The following is a 24,186-nucleotide window of genomic DNA, read 5'->3' as shown; positions in this document are numbered from 1 at the left end:
CGCATTTCTTTAAATCTTGTATAATATTGTATAATATTCCTTAACACGACTGTGTCAACATAGGTAATATGTGCTTAATGCACATGGTGGTTTTATTTCGATGGAAAGTTACTTTTTTGTAGAAAAATTCTGAACAAATTGTAGATTACGTGTTCCATCACATCTGTTTTCCACACTGGGAAAGCTTAACTGCATGGTTTGTATCCTCTGAGGGCTCATTGTGAACCTAATGGCAGCTACCCAAATTGGACGCACAGTGCTTGGGAGGGGCCGGCTAGCCCCTGGGATGTGTGCCCTGCAAATTCGACCCTATTAAGTGATGGCGAATGTCTCAAGATGCTTTGCCATTCTGACCGCTTGGAAGGAAATCTGGTCGGTGTTTGGAACGTAATTTTTGAAGGTGTTCTGCCTATTGTATTTTCCCCTGTGTTACAGTTCCCTCTGCGGGAATGTAAAGTCAAGGAGCTGGCGTGAATCAAGACTTTGTCACTAGTAACAGAGGGATTTCCATAATATACCAGGTGGTGATGTCAAAAATAGCGACAGCACAATTTTAGTGTTCAAAGTCCCACTACTATCCCGCCTGGGGTAGCAACGTTTACTTAGAGTTTACTGCAGGTGTTTTTGGGACATATTCTTAGATTTTCCAAGTCCACTCATTGGAAAAATACTCTGTAAGTTTTCAACTGCATTTTTCTCAGACCAGTAAAAGCACTTCTATTACATTAAATCAATGGACTTTAATTATTATAAACTGCTAAGCGTTGGCTCTTTGCATATTGAAATACTGAGCCTGGTACATATTGCTCCATTAAAAAGACACATATTTAATGGTGATTCGGAAAGAGAACTTTGTATTGTTAAAGCAAAATCACGACTTTGTTTTAACTGAACGTGTCAGCAGTCCTACATTGATGAGCTTACTGATTAATCTGTAATCATATTATAAAACACTTGCTGATCTTTCAGGAATGCCTGTGTCCCTTGGTTTTTATCTCATGACCTCCATCACAGATGTGTGACCACCACAGAAGCTGGTTCTCAGCCATGGGCCATTCTATTGCCCTGTGGACAGTAGTCCTGAGAATAACCTCTTGTTTTTCACGAGTAGTTTCCAAATAAACACATGACAGAAGGAGAATTAATTAAGGAATAAATTAACTCCAAAGCAAAGGAGAAGAAATAGTGCATCTTAGATAATTACATCTGGCGAGAAATTTCTACAATGAAAGTGTTAACAGAAACATTTTTTTCCCCTTAGCTATTGTATTTTTAATTTTTGAATTTAATTTTTTTTAACGTCTTTATTGGAGTGTAATTGCTCTACAGTGTTGTGTCAGTTTCTGCTGTATAACAAAGTGAACAGCTACACGTATACATACATCCCCATATCCCCTCCCTCTTGCGTCTCCCTCCCACCCTCCCTATCCCACCGCTGTAGGTGGTCGCAAAGCACAGAGCTGATCTCCCTGTGCTATGCAGCTGAACAAAAGCATTTTTGAATTGCTCTTGCTGTTGCCTCTCTCTCTGTGATAAAGTCCTTGAACAGCATTGCCCTTTTTCGGAGGAGGAGAGCAGGAGCAATGGAAAGAGTTTTCAAAACATCAGCTTGGTGAGATTGCTTTTGCGTGAAAAGTCTGGGAAGAAAATAAAAGATTCTATCAGAGATAACTGTTGATTCGGGTTTTTCTGAAGCTTAGACTACGTGAGGGGGTGAGGCAGTGTCGGAGGCAAGCTATCCGGATTTTAATGTTGTAAAGTGGTAGAAGCTTGAACTTGGTTTTTGACCTTCATGAACCTCAATTCCTCTTGGAACTACTCCTCTTGCACTGCAGATGTTAAAAAAGCTAATAGATAATATCTACTAAAATGTTTAATTCTCATTATGGTGGACCACTATTTATTTATTTATTTTTTTACTGTTTTTCGTGTATTTTCTCATTTAATTCATGCAATAGCCCAGTGAAAGAGGTACTATTCATATCTCAGTCTTAGACATGAGGAGAGAGGTAATGAAGGATCAAATAAATCTGAGGTAGTCTGCATCCGGAGTTGTAATCACTGAGCTGAACTTTTTTAAAAAGGCACGGTAAAAATATGTAGTTGTATCCGTGCTGTGATTGTTGTATTTGCAATATTAAACTCATTAAAGGCAGCTCTCAGTTTTACTTTTCTAGTGATAGAGACACTAAAGATAGATTGGTAAATGGATTTCTAATGCTGTCACTCTGCTTTTCTTAAGTACAGGATCATGTTTCCTTCTCTTTTGTGTTAGCTCCAAGCGTGTTATCTGGCCTAGTCAACACTCTGCACATTCTTTATGTGGAGAGACTGCAGAGAGCTTGATTAGAGGAAGGATGGGGCTCTAACCTAATCTGGAATGGCCCTGGCTGCCCAGCTATGCTGAGTCTCGGGTAGTTGTCTCTGGGAATTGTCAGTCTAAGGACAAGTGGAGTGGACCGCTTGCTACTCTCAGATCAAAGCACCTTTTGTGGCACGCGCGTAGGCAGTGGAGGTGGGGAGGGTGGGGGGACTTTTGTCCCACAAGCTCACTTTGCTACATCATCTGGCTTTTGTATCAAACACAGTTTTCTGTTGTAGGAAAATGCTGATTTTTCATTTACTGTCTTCCAGACTGATCTAGAATAGGTAGGTCGTGGTTGTGATCTGCAACCCACGTGTGATCTGCAACACGTGTGACCTGCAACACCCATCCCTAAAGATTCATTTAGGGATGCCTTCTGGTCATGCAGCAGGATATCATTCTGTTAGCTCTTTCAATTTGTTCAAAAAGCGTTTACTCTCAACGTGGTAGAGGCATTGTCTTTGGTGCCCTCAACACAAAGACAAAAGATGTGGTTCCCAAACTCAAGTAGCTTCTAGTTAGGTGGGAAAATAGATATGCAAAGGAATAGCTCTGGTTAATAAGCTAGTAATGGAAGTGTGTGCTTAGGTCGTGGGTGCTTGGGCAACGTTTCTCAAAAGGGATAGGGTTTGAGCTGAGAACTGAAGGAGAGAAGGGTTTGGCAAGGCCTACGGACAGCTGAGGGACAGTGCATTCCAGGTGGAAGAAACACTGGTCTCCTTTTTTGGAAAGAATGAGCAGGTAGTATACATCGGTAGACGAGAAAGCAGCTTTCCAGGGACACTTCAAAGGCAGGCTTTCTGTTCGCACGGATCTAAAAGACTTTTTCCTCTTCACCTCCGTTCCTTTCTGCTCATTCTATCATTCTCTCTCGTCTCCTAGGACTTATGTCGTCAGCTGATTCTCCGGTCTTACACTTGTACCTGTTTTATGTATGGATTTGATATTTCCTCATTTGCTTATAGATGCCTCAGGGACTTACAAGATGTCTACTATTTATAAATTTTTTTTATTGAAGTATAGTTGATTTACAATGTTTCAGGTGTACAGCAAAGTGATATTCTCTTTCAGATTCTTGTCCCTTGTAGGCTATTACAAGATATTAATATAGTTCCCTGTGCTACACAGTAGATCCTTGCTGTTTATCTATTTTATATATAGTAGCGTGTCTCTGTTAATCCCAAACTCCTAATTTATCCCTGCCCCCCCTTTCCCCTTTGTAATCCTAAGTTTGTTTTCTGTTTTGTAATAATATTTATACATTTTACTTTGCATGCTCTCTGCTTCACATTACCTAGTGTCTACATATAGTGTTCTTGCTGAACCTAAAATATACAAGCTTAATAAATGCTTATTTTCTGATGAAAAATGATTTTATGAGTGCCCTAGTTGTAATCAGTACACAGTCGAGATGCTTGGTTCACCAAATTCACACAAATGCCACCATAATCAACTGAAGTAACAATTGATTGGACTTCTTCAAATTAATCCTGATGGAGGAGAGCCTGTAATTTATTTTGCTTCGTGTTTTAGACACTGCCTTTATAATCACTCATCCTAGTAGAGTCTTTTGCTCGAGCGACGTATAATTATAAAATTAAGAAATACCCTTAAATGCAACATAGTTCAGATACTGATATGTTGCTTCGGTCTCCTCAGTTACAGGCCAGCTTTTGTTTGAATAAACTCCAGTGACCAAGGACTCATTTCCTTACATCCTCGTCCTTCAGGACTATCGTTTCTTATAACTCTTCCTTATGTTGGCCATGAACATGCCCTGCTCTGAATCAGTGATTGTCAGAGGGAAAGGGGGATAACTTTGTAATTTGGCAGTGTATAGGAACATTATGGGATGTCACAATTTAGGGTGCTGTTGGCATGCAGTCCAGCGGGGAGGGACCAGCGAGGCCGCTAAACGTCCTGCGATGCACAGGGCAGCTCCACGCAACAGGAGTGTCCAGCCCAGTCGTGATAACGTTGAGACACTCTGCTCTAGGTTAAATTTATTTATCCACAGAAAAACCATTCTTTTGCCCTCTGTAGTCTACCTGATACGCGGACACAGCTAACCGTATGAAGCCTTTTGTAACCCCAAGTCCTTCAACTCTTTTTCTGACGCTCCTATAATAGAACAACAATTCACGTGTGACTCTTCCCCACAGCCTTTGAATGTAAAGGAGGAATGAATCATTGAGGGAGGGCGACGTTTAATACAAATTGACCAGTACAGGTCCACTTTCACACTGTGGAATTAGGTGGAGGAGGAATAATAGAGTGGTGAGTGTCTTTTGGGGCCGTTCTTTGTACCCCATGTAGGTAAAATCTGGGAAACTTACTGCAAGGGATTTAGTTTGAGTTATTCTTCTCAGAGACGTGACGTGAGCCATGCGTGGCATGTCCAAATCCATGTCATGATAAATGACATAATGGCCACCTCCCAGGGTCAGGAGTTCCTGGGATGTGGCTATCGCTAAAAGTTCTGAAAAAGGGTCTGTTTCCCAAGCATGCGAAAGAGGTAGTAAGATCCTTTCCAGGCTCTCTTCTGCCCTTCTTATGAGCTATCTAACCCAAATACCCTTTTGTCGCCGAGGTCACTTTAACGCTCAGGGACGCAACAATAACTGGGTCAATTAATGCCTGTCCTCTTGTTGCAGCTGAACTTTGCTTTGGTAAGGCAAGAAAGACTGAGGAAATATACATCCTCTGAAAGGAGTGAGGAACATTTGGGGGAACCTCTCAAGAGACATTTTTTTTTGTTTTGACTGAACAACTTAGGAGTTCTAACTGCAGTCTATTTGCAAGAACACAAGCATAAACACTGCTTCAAAATAGTACCATGTAGACAACTGCGTCACTAAAGGCAACCAGCCTGATTCTCTTCCTGAATAAATACTACTTTCCCCCAAGTGGGTGGATTGCAGGCTTATAGAAGAGAGCAGAATACAGTCTTAAAAATGCTTTGAAAAGAAGCTTATTCACCAGAGGGGATGAATAGACCCCACGTATATTTGCTAATAAAGAAGGATTTTGTTGCTAGTTTTTATTGATTACCAAATTTAAAAATCAGTCCCGTTGCTTTAGACAAGGGACCACCACAGAGTGGTTTGTCTTACTTAATAAGAGTGTTGGGAAAATGTCCCGGTTTTCATCGATGGTGATACAGGTTAACTCAGCGAATCATTAAGCATTTCTCCTTTCACGCAGTTTTCGCTTTCTGCAAACTGCCTGTTGTATGAACTAATACAGCAGAGGATATCTCCTCTGCTGACTTCTAGGAGCATTCTTCTTTAGTAGGAAGACAATGAGAGAAGCAGAAACGGGAGAGAAAAGTGCCTGCTGAAGCATTCCCACCAATAAAGCTATTGGGGCCCAATGGGGAGATGATAACGTCTAAACTGAGCCAACCACAAAAGAGAAGATGCACAGCTTTGATCATTCTTGATCATTCTGTCTCTCAAGAGACAATTTTGTGACTGAAAACTCTGTGCTGTGCTTTGGGACTTGATGTGACAATTAGATGAGCGGAATCTTTGAAATTGTGTGGTGGATTTCGTACTAGTAGATTTTTTCTACAGTTTAACCCTCTTTTCTTCCCCCAGCTTAGTTCAAGCACAGGCGTTTTCCAGTAAATATTTAGGAAGTCCAGAGCAGTTGAAAATGGATGGCAGAGGTGACCGATGGGCGTGGATCTTTGCGGCTACCAGCTGTACACTGTCACCACGGTTACCAGACACCAGGGCAGAGGATCAGAATCAGTCCAGGAACAAAAGTACGTGAGTGTGAGGGGCCCCCAGAAAAATCCTCTCTTTGAAAATATCTCTCACTTGTGTACAAGAGTGTCTTAAAATCACCGTTAGGAATCTATTGCTTTGGATTGTGGTTGACTATTCTTTTTTTTTTTAGGATTCTTTTTAAAAGACATGTGTTTCACAAGGATAACACTCAAATTCTCAGCTATATAAGAGCCCCTAAGACCCCTTCGTTCATGGTGCTTAGCTGGAAGCAAGGCCCTGTGGCGAAGGGTTCCTTGGAAGGCTGCCTGGAGATCAGTGTGTAGACAGATGGCTCCACCTCCCTGCTTACTTTGGCCGAGGGGACCAGCGTGAGGTCTAATCAGAGCCTGAGCGCCTGAGGACAATGGAGCGGAGAGTGAAGCCCTCTCTCTCCTTTCTTCTCTAGCTCATCCCCTTACTCCTGTCAAGGTCTTTGTCCTCTTGCACACAGACATCTGCCATATCTTTCTGATGGGTTTCCTCAGATCCAGCCTTTCATTCACACTGTGGTTCAATTAGCTTTCCTCTAGTGCAACTTTCATTCTCTCAGTCATCCTCAAAACCTTCCTAAAGGTCATTCTTACTTTGTGAACCCCATGAATGTATTGCGAATAGTAGTCACTGTTATTTCATGATAGTTCTGTACCCACAGCCAGAATTCACATTCCTCGAGGTCAAGGCTGTGTTCTCTACGACTTCAGGGGTCTCTCTAACCTCTGCAACAGGGCAGGACATACATACACAAGGAGCTTTATACAGATTAACTGATGGATGAAACCCATGGGGAACCAGCAACGATTTCATGGGGCTGCTTGGCCACGGAGCTGTTGTTAGATGTGGCTCTTCCGCTGCTTTTTCCTATGATTTTAGGGCCATAATAGTTACTGTTTATCGAATCTGTTAGTTTTTTGGTAAGGCATTTCCCACGGATTCTCTCAGTGTATCCTTTCGACAACTTCTTAAAGTGGATGGTTTTTCCTTATTTTACAGGTAAGCTAGTAAGTGTCGGGGCTGGAATTCAAACCCCAGTCTTGCTGATGCCAAAACCTTTTCCGTATAGCATGATAGTTTTTGTTTCTTTATTTATATTGTGGAGACAAAAACCATATCAGCATTTGTGACTTTATAGTGATATGGACCAGATGAGTGAAATAATAAGCCAGGTCCTGTGACGATTAAGAAGTGGCTTTTTCCCTTGTGAACAAGTGCAGGGTTTTAACAGCCTACATTTTTTTTTAAGATAACCTGACCTCTTTTGAGGAGTTTATAGGTAATAAAAAAGTAAAATTAGATTAAAACTATAGTAGCATAGTTTGTTAATTATTTTGGATAAATAGATATTTACACATCTGCTGCGGAGTGCTATTTACTGCATTGGGAGAAACTAAGGTCAGACAAACATACTTGTGATTCTTTACTAGTGGTAATATTGAGTATACTATAAATATTTATAAAATGTTTGGCCCTCATCTGGTGAAAGTATTATTGCAGTATGACAGATATGCATTATTTTAGTTCTCTCTTCTTACATAGCAAGTTCCATCTTACCTGATCCAAGTACAGAAACAGTGGCAAAATTAACGTGATATGCTTTGAGATGTGCAGTATTTTCTATCCATCTAATGAAGTCAAAGGGTGTTTATGAAAACCCAATTATCCTAATTACCCATAATACGAGTGTGTACACCGTAGAAGGGAAGACATTTGCAGTAGTCATTTAGAACAGCACAGAATTGCAGGCATAATTTTAAATGCCATGAATCTCTGATATAGAAATAAGGTTACTCCAGTGCAAATAGAACCAATTTAAGTGGTCGGCGACAGATACAGACAACGTGTGTGTATTATGACTTCCTTTAGCGCTTGGGGCTTTGATTATAGTCATTTGGTAGGAGGCAAAGTATTCAATATGTGACTCTTATGGACTTTTATTACTGCCACATTCACCAGGAAAATATTGAAGTGACGTATAGAAATCACATAGGACAGTTGAAAGAGCCCAAAGGCACAAAAGATCTATCTGAGTTCTAATTCATGTGCTACCTACCAATGGGAGTTTTCCTGAAACCAATATTGCTGGGTCTTGGGAAGTTTTCCACCTCTAATTCTGTGACCCTGTGAGCATTGCAAGAGTTTGACTAAGACGTTCCTTCTTTCCCTAACAAAATGATGAGAACCAATTATCAACTTTTTATCTAGTTTAAGTTGTGTGCTAAATTGTTCCCTGTTTTTTTCTCCTTTGGTAGTAATTATCTGGCTTCTGTGCATACATTTTCAGGTTTATACCACGAGAAATTGTTTATAATTTATCTCTGACTAAAACAATGCTTGGGGAAAAATTAGTGTGGAAAAATATAAAGCTCAGTGATTTTGTACTTTCCTGTGTTTGATTGTATTGATGACTTCCAGTCATGACTCTGCCGTGTATCCACATCCTTTGTGATGTACTTAGCGGCACGTGTATTGTGGGTAAGCACATATTTCCCTGCTCCTTGATTCTGGGCAGAGCCTTGTGAGTTGCTCTGCCTGGAGAGATGTTCACAGCTGTGAGGCATGCAGAAGCTTGGGAGGGGCCTGTACCGTACAGTTAAATTTGCATTCTCTTGCATCTCTGTCATCACTCTGAGAAAAACATGCCCGGGCTAGCTCACTGATTCCAGGTGGAGGATAAGGGACAAACTGGGAGCAGAGCCACCTGCAGCTGAACCTATTAGCCTTCATCATCTCACTCCAGCCAGTCTTCAGACTTATAAACTATAATAAGCAGTAATTGTTGTTTTAAGTCCCTGAATTTGGGGGTAGCTTTTTATGCTACAGTAGCTACCTGATATATCTCTAAACAATTTTCATTGCTAAAGTACTGTTCTGTCTGCAAACCTATATTATCAGAGACCCATAGCAATGAACAATTGCATGGCTAATATCATCCATTGATGAAGCTCTTAGGATATTCTCCTCTTGTTCTCCCAAGACATAAAGCCAAAGAGGTACAGTGTTTTACCAGCAGCACTGCCAATCTTACCTGTATGGAAACACTGCTGTAAGAGCCGCCAATGACCCCTGCAATGAACAGTGGGATATTTTCTTGAATGGCATAGGATCCATCAGGACACATATACTCGGCTTCATCCACTTTAGTCAAAGAAGCCCTGACAAATTCCAGTGATTGCTCTAATGCGTAGGTATCCCTTGAGCATGTATCCAAAATGTGAACCCCCAGCTTCACTCCTGGGAGCAAGTAATTGTCTTTGTTAATTTCATCAATAGCAAACAACATGGCTTCCAGGCGTTGGATCCCTCGATCTTCATTGATTCGCCCACATTCTTCAGTTCCAGTGCCTTTCTCTTTAATAGGAAATAGGCCCCCTAAAACGAGGTCACCTTCTATTTTAATCTCCCTCCTCAGAAAGTTATGGTCCCCTAAAGAAAGGAAAAGTCCCTTTGAAAACAAAGCTAAGGTAAGAACTTGGAGTCTTGTCAACATCTTCATGAATCCCGTATCTGTACCTCTGGGAGATATCAGTGGATGGAACCAATGCTGCGCGTTAGTCCTCTCTCATTTCCAAACTGGATCTCTGTTCTGTCCTTCATATAAGCGAGGAACAGGCTAGCAGAGGCTGTCAGCAAGTTCCTAAAGAGATGATAAAAATTAAATGAACAACAACGGTAAAGAAAGCAACAGTGATTACATTGATGGTCTCCATTCAGACTTTTGGTGGGATAATGACTCAAATTACCATCTGCTAAACACATATGGACCATTGCACCAGGCACGCTCCCAGCAAGTGTTCTCGCCTAGTCCTTACAACACACTGTGATGTAGCTCTTAGTGGTCCCACCTCCCAGAAATGGGCACTGAGGGCTAATGAGATAAAGTGACCTGACAATGTGTACTTAGAAGGGAGTTAGTGTTCAGACCCTGGGTTTTCTAATGCTAAGTTCACTTCACTCCCTCTTCTGAGTCATTTACTTTGCTATCGGTAGGGCAGCAACTTGGTTATGAGTCTTTATTCCTTGTCTTTCAACTGTAAACAACTCCTTCTTACCCACTCTTCCCTTTCCGTTTGGAAATAAAACAGAACACAATGGTAACTCTGTCCCTCTGTCTGCATCTCTGCTGCCACAGCCCTGTCCTCCCTTCATAGCTGACGTCTTCACAAGGATTGTCCGCAGTATTGTCCCCACTTGCTGTCACCCCAGATGCTCTCAGTCACCGCAGCCAAGGTTCTGCCCCCACTGTTCTAACAAAATGGTTTTGGAGAAAGCGACTACTGATCTCCTAGTTTCTAATTCCTTTAACCCTTTGTAATCCTCATTTGACTTGACCTTAATTGAAATCTTAACTCTTCTCTCCGTGTTCCGACTTCCTAGGCTTCTGTGCTCATGCTGCATGTCTGACTACATCTCAGATTCCCCGCCCCACCGCAGTCCTGGGCTACCTTAATTAGTGTTCACAGTTTCAACGACCACTTAACTGATTCCTAGGTTAATTGCCTGCTAAACAGCTCAAGGGACACATCCCTCTGACCCCTCAGGGTCTACCTGTTATAAACTCCCCCTTATCTCTGTGAATGGTTCTTCTCTGTACCCAGGCTCTCGAGCCAGAAACCTGCACAGAAGAGCCCTTCCCATTTCCACCTTTCCTATTTTCTTCCCATCATCCACAAAGTTCTGTAGAGTCTACCTGCTGAACATCTTTCAAAGCCACCTTCTTTTTTGTTTTTTTTTTTTACCCACGAAGCCAGGCTCTCGTTATCTCTAGCAGGACCATAGCAATAGATTCCTAGGGAGCTGATGCCAGCCCCCAAAGCACCGTTTTGTGAGTTAGGGAAAGATAACCTTCCTCGAGTGCAAAATTCTAAAATTTGTTACTGCATAACCTGTAACATAGTTGTAACATCAGTGATGGAGAAGGTGCGATGCCTGGTGGCTGGGGTTAGGCAGCTCCTGACATGGGCCTCACATTTCAGGGAGCATGGTAAGCATGAGTTCTGGGGTTTGCACAGGACGTTGGAGCTCAGGACAGTTTCATCAGTCAAGCTTCTTTTTACATGATAGGCTCGAACATGTGCATCTTTTAGGAGTCAGGCAAAGCCCTCCAGGGGGATCGTGTTTTTTCCCCTGGGGTCTTTCCAGGGAACTTTCTAAAATGCTGGTGCGGAGCTGTCTGGTCGCATGCGCACGGGAACCAATGGACCTAGTGTTGTACTCTTGACACCCGGCTCCCTGGCAGTAGAGCAAACATCGGTCAGCACAGTCACTCTCTTTGACCACCCCCTTGGCCCCTAGGTGATGTAAGCTTATTCCATTCAGAGTCAGGTGAGAGACGGTAGCGCAGGGACTCCTGGAGCGGTCTCCTGACAGGGCACAGTTGCATGCTCTCGTGAGTGTGGTCATGTGTGCCTGTCTGCTCTCCCACTTCTGTGCATGACTGTGTATTGGTGAGCTGTTATGGAGGGGGGGGGGGGTCTCTCCTGGCTGCTCCCCGGCTCAATCAGGATGCCTGAAAGGCACACCACTGGTGTGCTCTCAGGTGTACTAGGAAATGTTAGCGATCTGAATGGTGCTCCATTGGAGGAAGTGCTCTATCTGATGTATAATCTTAATTGCTGTTCACAGTGCTCATCTCCTGTAAATCTATACTGACTTCCCCTTGCCTCTAGGTTGAAGGATGGGCTTGGTCTTGGCATGCTCCGTGATCTTGAACCTGGCAAGCTCTCCAGTCTTTCTGTTCACCGTGCCCATCGACTTCCTGGGAATGCCCTTCTACACCATTTGTCTGGTAAGCGCCCACTTAGCATCTAAGACCTTACAGTCAGTACCGGGAAAGGCCAAGAGTTTTTTCCTATCTCCCTTCCCCAGTCAAATTGTTTACTTCCTGCTTAATATTCCTGCTGTAGCGAATTCAAGAAATGTTTTGTGATTACAGTTGCTATTTGTTTCCTTGTCTGCTCATTAGGGATAAATGAAATGGCACAACTTTTAGGATTTGTAAGGTTTGAAGGAAAGAACAAAACTCAGCAAAAATATACAGACAGGAGCTAGTTCAGTGTTTACTTCAACATTTTTGACATTTCTCCCTTCTGTTAGCAGTGCCCTTTCAAACCTGGCTTTCCACATGCTTTCTGTTCCTTTTTCATGGGGCAAGTGAAGGGCTGTTTTCTTGACACACACAAGTCATCGGGTTTGGTTTTGTTTATTTAGGTGTGAACCTCAGCACTCGGAGAGGCAGTGATTGGAATGCTCGGTGTTAACCTAGAGCCTCTCTGGGATATCTGCCACAGGGCACCAGAAAATCTAATAATAATAATTTTTAAAGAGGTTGATACTGTAGTAGAAATTTTTGTTTCATATCAGTTTCTGGTCTCTCTCTGATTTTTATGTGCAATTCCCTTTGAAGCAAAACTGCCATGGAAGGTAAAAGACACTGCGATCATTATCACTAATGATAAAGAAGCTGAAATTGCCTCATAAAATAATTGTTTTATGTGCCTAATAAAAGAGAATAGTTAATTCAAAGAAGGTCATCAACATAGTCTTAACCATCTATCTATAAAAAATGTAGCTATCTCTTGAATATGAAGGAAGTTTGACTACACAAAGAGTGAAGATGACCGTGTAGTCTATGGAAAGCTTAATTCTCGCTTAAGAGGATGCTCTTAGCCAAAGAAGACTTCAAATGAAACATCCCATTATGCTGAAGGTAGTAGTATGTGTCAGTCTATCTGTTTCACAAGTAGAGGCTGTGTTTTATTTATCTTTGTGTATCCAGGGCCTGGCATAGTATCTGCAATCCAGAAGATATTCAATAAATATTTCTTGAAGGAATCCACAGGTCCATGATAATGCTGTTTGCAAATGACTCTTTACTATTTTATTTGTGGCATAGCAAGTGGGAATTAAAGTACAGAAATCAGTTGTTTTATTTTATTACCCGCCAATCATCACAAATGATCTTCCCCTATTATGCTCTTTGATGGTAGGACTGCCAGCAGGTAGTACATTTTATACATGCAGGAGAGAATGCTGCCTTTGAATTTGAAAGTTGTAGCTGAGGCGGGTCTGTAAGAAGCGAAGAAAAATGTGGCCTCAAGTTGACCTACATTTACTTCAGTTTTCGGTCGGGAGAACACTAAATAAGGAACATGCCTATTTTCCTATTTCAGAGCTTCAGAGACGCATTCACTCATCAAATATTTATTGAACACCTACTTTGTGTGTGCTGGGCCATGAGCTGGATACCTAGGATAGAAACTTTAATTGTAAACAAATGAACATTATGCCTGCTGTCAAATAATTTAAACGTTTGGATATTTTTATACAGAGAGTGATGGAAACGTACTCATCTCTGTTTCTTCCAACTATCTCCACCATGTGTGAAAATCTTCACAATAAGTTTACAATTACCTTTAACATGGTAATTGTTAAGTGCTTGATTCAAAAAGCAATTCATGACATATTACATATATTATGTACGTTTAAAAATTAGATATACAGAACTTAAAAACAAGTTGACTAACAACGTCATGTAAAATAGTTTTCCTTAAGTTCTCTGACAGGGCGTCTTTAAGTAGCACTTAACGCAGTCTTAGAGAATTACCAATTAAAAATCAGTTACAGTAATGTTTAAATACAGTCTTAATATTTTCTTATTTACCTTTTCCTTAAAGCAGAATTTGAAATGATTAAGACTGTAGGGGCATGCATAATTTAAAATTACTTAGTGTTATTTAAAATGAAGCCCTAAGAAATTGAACGAACAGGAAATTAAAACTTAACATTGAAAAATAGACAAACACGCTTAATTCAAGGCAACTGTTTATCTCTGTGTAACAGTTTATCGGATTGTGGGAAAGGGCATCCACTACTTCTTTTCAGGTTCCTTTCATTATAAATCAGCCAGCAGCACATTCCCCAGATAAACAGACTCCCTACTGCAGCCACCTTCATACGCAGCCAGAGAGTGGCAGCTCTGCACTTGAAAGTTCTCCATTCAGGGACGATGAGTGATGTGCTCACCACAAACAAGCATGTGTAGCCCACTCTGTAGGCAACCTGCTCACTAGTGTTTTATTAATTGGCGCATTAATAGAATCTTAGGGGTTTGCTGTGAATATAACCCCTGAAAGATGTGGGCAGGAAGCATTTCTGAATTCTGCATTTGCTAATACATATTTTCCTTCCTCTCTTGACTTCGCCCAGGGATTTAGTGTGGGAAATGCACTCCAGTTTGACTCAATGAATAAGTAGTTTATCCAGGGGTGATCTAATGCCAGAACCACTCTTACTCTTTCCTAGAAATAAGCCCTTGAGTTGCTGAAAGGCTTCTGAGTGTGCTCAAAGCCTGCACACCCAACTGATCTGGAGAAAATTTAGGGTTAGTGCCAGCATGTACAATTTGGCTATACATTTGATTATAGAGTTTTCAGCTGCCAGAATTGTAGGCAACAAGAGACATGACCTTAGTTCTTAGACTACCATTTTCAAATGGGTAAACAGAGGCTGTAGCCATACTGGTGTTTTTAATAGCAAGATGTATCGCTGAACCATTCTACTTCGTTTAAGAAATTATTATGAGAAACTGACTACTTAATATGCAATCATTCTTAGCAGATCTAGCTTAAAATTTCTATTCCTTGTAAGCCTTCTGTATTACTTCAGCTGTAAGGTGGCCTAATTCCATTTGCTTAATTTCCTTATAGTTTGTGCTATGTTTATTATGATGATATATTTTATTTTCTATTTATTTACATAGTTATTTAAAATTGAAATCTAACAATTGGAATTTGTTCTTCTTTCCTCAGTAGATTGTAAGCTACTGGATATCAAGGTCAATGCCTCAGACAATGTTGTATTTTCCACAGCAACTAACGTACATTATTGCCAAATGGTAAATTCTAAATAGCATCTAAGTTTTTGAGAGATTGATCAGAAGACTGGTAAAATGATTTGGAAATTCCATTCAGAGAATAAAGAAGATAGCTGAAAAGATCCGTTTTATTTTTGTTCAAAATGATGCTATCATAGGTCAAGATTCAACTTTGGCACTAGAGAAATTTGGCCTCAATAGCTCTGGTCTTTCCTTTAAATTGCTGATTTTTTAGGAAAAGATAAAGTAAAATTGGAAAAGTTGAGAGCACTTGGAGAAATTAGAAAGATTAGGAAATGCATTGTCCCTCTGAGAGAGATTAGGAGGAATGGAAAAGAGCACACCAACCAACAGGTTATGTTCCATGAAAGTATGAATGACAAGGCAGAAGAGTGGAGGCCAGGCCTATGTATTAAGATTTGAAGTTAGGGAGGATAGTTCTGCTTTCTCTCAAGTTTCCCTAGTTTGAGGAAGCTTGAAATCCCACCATAAATAAAAGATTTCAAATAACCAAAAACTTAAGTCGAGAACTGGGAACAAATTGATCAGACCCTTTCCTGTGAGCCTGTTTTATTCATAGAGAAGATAAAAGAAGCCCAGGAGCCCTATGTGACTACAGTGAAGAGGGGGACACTACCAACTGGGATGATGGAGCCAGAAAGCGATGCTGATGCTGCCAAAAGGAGACATGCCCACTTCACTAAATGGCCTTGGACAACCCTCCCCACCTCACAAAACATCAGGTCTCCAGTTTCCTTTATCTTCTGAATTTAGAGGGAAGTGTCTTTATGAGGTAGGAAAACGTTGACAGTTATGCTAAACTTTGGTCCTTAGGGTAATTGCTGGTAATTTACTTAAACAATAATATTAACTTGGGTTGGTCATTCAATATATATTATATTAAAGATTCATTTACTTCCCTTCAAAGTCAATCTTTATTTTTGTAAATATCAAAGAGTGGATTATTTTCCTGTGTGTGTGCGTGCATGTGTGTGTGTGTGTCTGTGTGTGTGTGAGTGTGTGTGTTGCTATTTCAGTTGTTTTTTCATCCTCAAGTTTCCTAACCCCATTACCAGCCTTGGAATTGGAGCCTCCCCAAAGCCCCTGCAGTGCACCTTTGTCCTTTTCCTCTTAGAAGCTGCCAGGTCTACTAGAAGTTACAGGTTTGTCAGTGTGAACAGAGAGTGCAGAAACTGAGTTTGTCAAAAGCTTTCCTTCTAGCTCTGGACAAAGTAGTGAAGGGGAAGAAATGGAGGAATATTATTCACAGGAGAACATTTTTACCTATTAACAATATGATCCGTCAAGTGGATATTATTAGTCATGTCCTGTGTGTATACTGTCCTTCCTCGTGAATAATGTCAAAGTGTTTTGCACAATGAATTAACTCTTATTGCTTCCTGAGTAGAGAGAGAGAGAAAGTAGGGCAAATTACTCAAGATAGTAGTGAAAAGTAAATACAGAATTAGGATTTAAGAAGACTTTAATAATTATTTTCCAATCAGGTCTTACAAAAGAGAATGCGTATCACACATGTTTCCGCAAAAATCTCACCCCCATCTATCAAATTCTCCTCAGTACGTAAATGGTAAAATGTTTGAAACAGCACTATCTTTGCCTGGTGCTAAATGAACTCTTTAGAGTATCTGTAGCCAGCTTCTGCATCTGGCCGTGTCATAATATCTGGTATTAGATTTGCCCTCCTGCTGAAAATAGCTATAAAGCTGGACAAAACATACAAGGCAAACTATGATCTTTGAGAAAAAGAATCGCACAAGGCAAGTGCCGTGATTACCCTATTCCCCAACATGCTGCGTGAGAGTGCTTCTCTGCCATGGTGCAGTGGCAGCCTCATCGGCCTCCAGAGGCAGAGACTAGAGTTCTTGGCTTTTGAAGTGGTTGCAATTTGTGGGGCAGAGAGCCACATGGAAATGGTGAGGCTAAGGTCTGTTGTGCAAGGGTTAGGCTGGTGATACACGGAGTGAGACTCAGTGAGGCCTGGCAGAGATCATTTTCCTGCAACAGGGTTGAGAGGGAAATATCTATATCAGAGGTCATGTATACAGAGAGGTATTGGAGTTCCAGCCCAGATGGAGTAGAGACAACACACTGGGCATTATTGCACTTTCAATAAAATTCCCAGAAAGTTTACCCTGCATGAGTAAGAATCAAGCTCTGGAATAAGGGGCATGCCCTAGGACTACATCCAAAATACACCTGCCTTAACAAAGAATAAAACTAAACTTAACACAGCTAAAATGATCCACAGTTATTTAAGTACCTGCTAAGGCAAAACTGAAAACTCTTAAAGGAAGTTGACATACTTGAGCCTGCCTGCAATATAATTCCACAGTATACAACCAAAAATCACTTGACATGTAAGAAAACAGGAAAATGGGACCTGAAGTAGAGAGAGAAATCCTTCATTAGAAAAAGGTCCCAAAACTTAGCAGGTAAGGACTTTAAATAGTCTATTATAAAGATAAATTTGTTCAAAGACTTAAAAAAAAAATGAATGAGTAGATGAGGAGTCTCAGCAGAGAATTGAAAGTATGAAAACAAGCTGCAGAAAGTTTAGAACACAAAAGTAAATATCCAAAATAAATATTTAATTATCTAGTAAATATCTAAAATAAAAACTTCATTGGGTGTATGTAGGGGAGCACAACAGATTAGAGATGGCAAAATAGTAAACTTGAAGATCGATGATAAGTAATTATCTAATCTGACCTAATAGAAAAAACACTGAAAAAAATTTAACTAAAGCTTCAGAGTTCTTTTGAATAGTAAGTGGTCTAACACAGGTATAATCTGAGTTTCATAAGTAGAGGAGGAAGAAGAAGAAAAAAATACTTGAGGAGATAATGGCTGAAAATTCCCCCAATTTGGTGACAAACGTAAGATTATAAAACCAATAAGCTCAGCAAACCCTAAGCAGGATAAATACAAATAAAACCCACGTAGGCAAATCATTGCCAAATTGATAAAACCAAAAATAAAGCGAAAACTTTGAAAACGTCGTGGAACAGCCCAATTAGTGGGTAACAATATGAACGAGGGATCACTTTCATCAGAAACAATGGTGGCCATGATGCAATGGAATCTTTAAAGTTCTGGGAAAAAGCTGGTTAAGTATCCCAGAATTCTACTTCTAGTTCAAATATACTTCAAGAATGAAGGTAAAATAAAAACTTTTTTCCAGGCAACTAAAACTGAGAGATTTCACTGCCGGCAGACTTACAGAAGAGAAATGCTAAAGGGATTACTTCAAAGGAAGAGGAAATGGTACCAGATGGAAAATCAAATCAACAGGAAAGAATGAAGAGCACCAGAAATGGTAAATATGTGGTTTAATGTAGAAGAATAAGTCTAACTATGAAGTGTTGTCACGATGAGTTCATGAAAATTATATTTGTTACAAATTAAAAAATGGTAAGAAAAGATGAATTCCAATATTATTTGGTTTATCTTATAGTCTGATTTTACTTCTCTCTGTGTGTATATGTTTGCATTTATCCTCGATCTTTTTTTTTTAACATCTTTATTGGAGTATAATTGCTTTACAGTGGTGTGTTAGTTTCTGCTTTATAACAAAGTGAATCAGCTATATATATACATATATCCCCATATCTCCCCCCCTCTTGTGTTTCCCTCCCACCCTCCCTATGGTCACAAAGCACTGAGCTGATCTTCCTGTGCTATGCGGCTGCTTCCCACTAGCTATCTATTTTACATTTGGTAGTGTGTATAAGTCCATGCCATTCTCTCACTTTGTCCCAGCTTACCCTTCCCCCTCCCTGTGTCCTCAAGTCCATTCTCTACGTCTGTGTCTTTATTCCTGACCTGCCCCTAGGGTCTTCAGAACCATTTTATTTTAGATTCCATATATATATGTTAGCATATGGTATTTGTTTTTCTCTTTCTGACTTACTTCACTCTGTAGGACAGACTCTAGGTCCATCCACCTCACTACAAATAACTCAATTTCGTTTCTTTTTATGGCTGAGTAATATTCCACTGTATATATGTGCCACATCTTCTTTATCCGTTCATCTGCCGATGGACACTTAGGTTGCTTCTATGTCCTGACTATTGTAAATAGAGCTGCAGTGAACATTGTGGTACATGTCTCTTTGAAGTATGGTTTTCTCAGGATATATGCCCAGTAGTTATCCTAGATCTTGTTAGTGGAAAACCTTTTTGCCCCTTCTGGAGTTCTGCTAAAAGAACAATCTCTTAATTCAAAGGCGATGCTTCTGAATGTAAGATGGGTCATAGCTGACAGCACGTTCTTCTTTATGATATAGCTGCAAATAGATTCAGTCAAGGCTGAAGCCCTGGTGGTACACACTGGTATAGTTGTTCTAGTTGTTAAAATATTGAAGTACTTTCATCCAGGTGGTGCATAGTCAAGATACCAAGCCCTTTGAATATTCCTCCGCTTCCCTGACTACTTTCACTCCCCCACTGCCTCCCTCAATTCCTTCATGGCCCAGCTAGAAAAGTGTTCAATGCTGGCAGAGTCGGGTCTTTAGGTTCCAGCTCCAAGAGGTGTGGTTGCTGTTCATTTTCTTAACTTGATGTCAGTTGTTAAACTTTTTGCGTATCACCCCTGAATTGACTTGCTGAATAAGGTGTTGGAAATTTGGGGAATGTTTCCGTTTTAAACAGAATTCTTAGCAGCTTGAACAAAACTGGATTTGTCCTTGTAGTTTGATGGGTCAGCATCCATTTCCAATTTTTCTGGAAACCATACCACGGTTTTCCTTTGGGAACCAACACTTACGTTCATAAAGCAAGGTGAATCCATTCCCGGCTTGCTAGGTGGCTTGTGACACACATGACTAACCAGAGTGTGATAGGTACCTGACCACAGCAGTTCCTTCCAGAATGAGCCTGTGACCAAATCATTGCTAACCAGGGTTAATGTGAGAACATTTTCTAGAACCACCAGGAGAAAAGCATCCTCTTTCTGTCAGAGTGACGTAGAGGAATGGATGTAAGCCTGGAGTGGCTGGCAGCCACCTTACCACCATGAGGCAAGAGCCTGTCTGAGATGCAGAGCCAAGAGATGGAGAAATAGTGAGACCTGACAGTATTGTACATGCTGTTTAATCCAGCTAAGATTTCCCAGTTATGTGCGATAAATTCCTCTTTGCTTATGTCAGTTTGGCATCTGTTCTATGTCACTTTTCATTAAATGATTCCTGAATAGAACCTCCCTTAAAGATACTAAAATTTATTGAGCAGCTACTCTGTGCCAGAAACTATAATGTTCTAAATAGATTATTTTATTTAATCCTGTAACTTTCCTCCTACTCAGTTATGCCCTTCCACAGATGCCTGATGCTGTCCTGCATCTCAGATGGTACCAGGGTTTGTGATGGTTTCCATTGTGTTACCCTATTTATGATGGGTTTTCCTAGAAATGCAACTACTCCAAAGCCATCCATTCCTTCATACTCTTATCAGAATTCCCATTTTCTCAATTCTCTTACTTATCACAAATGAAGTCATCTGATATATTAAGCCATCAGTTTTTAGCACATTAATGCAAGTTACTTTGTTACCTATTTAGGAATGGTCAGAGTTTTAAATGGGCCAAAACATTGGCTTAAAAAAAGAGAAACATTTTTAATCATGGAATTTTAGATACCTCAGTGTACAGACAATGAAGTATCAGGGCCTGATTAATATTCTTCAAGTTATAACAGCTAAGAACCCCATGCTCAAATAGAAACAACTTGGATATATATATTAGACCCTGTGGGGTTGTGGGCTTAGACTAATTGCCATGAAATAGGCAATTAATTATCATTGACAAATCATCTCCAACCCTTCCAGTCACTGACATGACTTTAAAACCTATTTTCTCAGTTCTTGCTGGAAATTTTGGGGAAGTGTATTGGTGTGCTTTAGTTGGTTGGTATGAGCTCTCACGAGCCACCCATCCATATTTCTTCCCCAGTCCGTGTTCGGCGATGTCATGTTGATAGCTTCAAATTGGCCACGGTGGGAGTATTTACGGTGCAGAAATCAGCAAACGTTAGTAACCAGCCCCTTCACAAGTCCCAAAGATCTAGTTGTTAAACATTTAGCAGCACACCACTGGTGGTAAATTTAACCATGTGGTTGTAAAGTCCATTCCTAGAGAATTAAATAAGAAGAGCCTGGGAAAGCAGTACCGCATAATGCTTTAGACGGTGTTTTTCTAACTGCAGATCACAAGCTATTCCTCTGTCATGAAATATGTGAGTGAGTTGTAATGAGCATCTTAAAAGGAAATAGAAAAGTTTAAAATATATTAGTGAATATCAAAACAATGATCTAAGGCATGGAGTAAGGGTGAATATGATTTTCTAAAACTTTTTTCATGTGTATTTATGTGTGTATGCGTGTATGTTCTGGGTTACAGTGTAAAATAATTTCTTTCTGGGTCATGGTAAAAAAAAAAGAAAAGGCTTGAAAGCCACTGTTTTCCAATGTGGGCTCTGTCGTCAAGCAAATGTCGGAATCTACTTCCTGGCCTTAGCATATGGCCCACTCTCTGCCTCGTTTTACACATGTGTACAATGGAGACAAAATTAGCACCTATCTGGTGGGGCTGTTTTTAGGACTAAATGAAATAATTAACATGTAACATTAGCTCAATAATTGTTAGCTACTATTAGAATGATAGTAGTGAGGATAATTTGTCAACGGCTCCAGTGAATTTGGGAGGTATTCTGGAATCTCCATATAACCATCTCTAGTTCAAAGCTACGGTTGATCCAGGACTGGATACCTTTAACTACCTAGTCTATTTCCTCCTTTAGTGAACAGACCACCTAGTACTAATCCTCAAGCATCCTGTCTTTCTCCTGGCTGATGTTAAGGAGAATTGTCACCTTGGGGAATTGCTGGCTGCCTGAGTGATGCAAAGTGGGCCCTAACTTCTAAGATGTCCAGTGAATTCTAGATTGTTCAGTGTTTATGTGTGCTAAGGACCAGAAAATGCCTGCAGAAGATGGAAAGTGACCACCTAAGAAAAAGACGCAGGGTGCTCATAGCCAATTGGTTTATTCTGCTTCTTCCGAAAAACCTGTTTTCATCCCCGCTCCCTTGATTCTCTCCTGTCACATTGAGTTTTATTGGGAGGTGCCAGGAACCTCTTACTCTGGGTCAGTCTGGACTAGGACGTTAACTGACTCGTATGCCAAGAGCAGATAGTTACTAAGATTCTGCCAGCAAGACTGTCTTAATTTTCATGATCCCACAAGCATTAGGGGCCTCAGCTACAGAGGGTTTGGGACCTTGTGGCTGTACTAATGGTGTCTTTAAATTCCACAGCAACTGCTCTGCCTGTGCCAACAAGTTTGCACTGCCTTCGGCCCCCGTAGCCAGTCCCTGCCTGCCTTTCGGGGAGAATTGATCCCTCTGTCTTAGTCTACATCCAAATACGGGGAGCTGCTAACACACAGCTGTAGCTCGAGTCATAGGTTTTCAACTAGCTGGACTCACGTGTCTCTTGGGTAGCTTGAACTTTTAAACTGGTTCTAACAACCTTAATCTGTGTTTTAAAAAAAAGACCAAGGGCTTCCCTGGTGGCACAGTGGTTGAGAGTCCGCCTGCCAATGCAGGGGACACGGGTTCGTGCCCCGGTCGGGGAAGATCCCACGTGCCGCGGAGCGGCTGGGCCCGTGAGCCATGGCCGCTGAGCCTGTGCGTCCGGAGCCTGTGCTCCACAATGGGAGAGGCCACAACAGTGAGAGGCCCACGTACCGCAAAAAAAAAAAAAAAAAAGACCAAGTTTAACCAAAGTCTTCCTATAACACAGCCTCAGGGTTTCCTTTGCTTTCCTTGTATACTGCCCAAGTTACCAGCATGAAATTTTGGTGCTCTGTTGTTACATGAAGACCCATTTCCCCAGGCAATAAAGGGATGGCGAGACGCAAAAGAGTGCATATCGTATGAATCTGCTTATATAAAAGCCAAAACCAAGCTAAAGTCATCTAGCTTGGTGTTGGAAGTGAGGATGGATTTCACTCTTGGGGATGAGGATGGATTTCACTCTTGGGGATGTGGGAAGTTAATGACTGGAAGAAGCATGAGAGTGCTTCTTGAGTGCTGGTAACTTTCTGTTTATTGATCTGGGTTCTTGTTTCACGGGGAGTGTTCAGCTTGTTAAAATTCATCAAGCTGCAGCATTATGATGGATACACAATTAGGACGGATGACGTGTATGTATGTTACACTTCAGTGAAAATTGAAAAAGAGAAAGCAAGGCTAAAGTGAATAAGAATGGGGAACGCGGCTGCTCATTTTTTAAAATGATTTTATGATAAATTGGCCACAGGGGTACTGACATAAACTTACAGCTGTGGGCTTTTTGACAACACCAGCCCTGATGAGAGAATCCCTTAATGCCTGGTGAGAGGCCCTGGTGGAAAATGAGGTGACTTACTTTATCGAGAGTGAGTGTGGGCGATGCAGAGAGAGTCCACCTTCTCATTATAATAGGAAGCCGGGCACTTTGTTTTCCTTCCTGCATTTAAGCAAAACCAGGAATCGGAGTGTAATTGACACATACACCAGTCATAAGCAATCTGACAGTCGGTACCTGCAATTTTTTTTTTTTTTTTTTTTTTTTTTGCGGTACGCGGGCCTCTCACTGTTGTGGTCTCTCCCGTTGCGGAGCACAGGCTCCGGACGCGCAGGCTCAGCGGCCATGGCTCACGGGCCCAGCCGCTCCGCGGCATGTGGGATCCTCCCAGACTGGGGCAAGAACCCGTGTCCCCAGCATTGGCAGGCGGACTCTCAACCACTGTGCCACCGGGGAAGCCCGGTACGTGCAATTTAACAGCTCAGGCTGGACGGAACCAGAAAGGTGAACAGCGAGCTCCAGTGAGAGGAGCTGAACTTCAGGCGCATGGGAAGTGAGGCAACTGAGGCTTTCATAGTTTGAGTTCTGAAAAGCAAAGGGAACTAATCTTTGGTTTTCTGATGTTCCAGTGTTCAATAAATTCTGTTTAACATTTTAAAATAAATCACTTACTGTACGTATTACATGCTAGGCCCTCTGGTAGGTTCTAAGGCTACGAGGATGAGTGGGACAGCATCCTGGCTAAGTACAGTAAAAATACGGTTTCTTGAGACCATGATAACCATCAAAAGCTAAATTTGGAATGTAAACCAAATGG

General features: G+C 41.1%; 1 protein-coding gene across 1 annotated transcript in view; it reads right to left on the bottom strand.

Annotated features, from left to right (window-relative positions):
- The window catches only part of GRM3 (glutamate metabotropic receptor 3), a 104,653-nt gene extending 95,025 nt beyond the window's left edge, over window positions 1-9,628 (bottom strand). The window contains exon 1 of the mRNA XM_019931535.3: window positions 9,161-9,628. Within this exon, the coding sequence (XP_019787094.1) occupies window positions 9,161-9,628 (468 nt within the window). The remainder of the gene's footprint in view (window positions 1-9,160) is intronic.
- Between the last annotated feature and the right edge of the window lie 14,558 nt (window positions 9,629-24,186).

This window comes from Tursiops truncatus, chromosome 9 (assembly GCF_011762595.2).
Source record: "Tursiops truncatus isolate mTurTru1 chromosome 9, mTurTru1.mat.Y, whole genome shotgun sequence".
Taxonomy (NCBI): Eukaryota; Metazoa; Chordata; class Mammalia; order Artiodactyla; family Delphinidae; genus Tursiops; species Tursiops truncatus.
The sequence above is the reverse complement of the archived record's forward strand: the minus strand, read 5'-3'. Positions and strand labels throughout refer to the sequence as shown.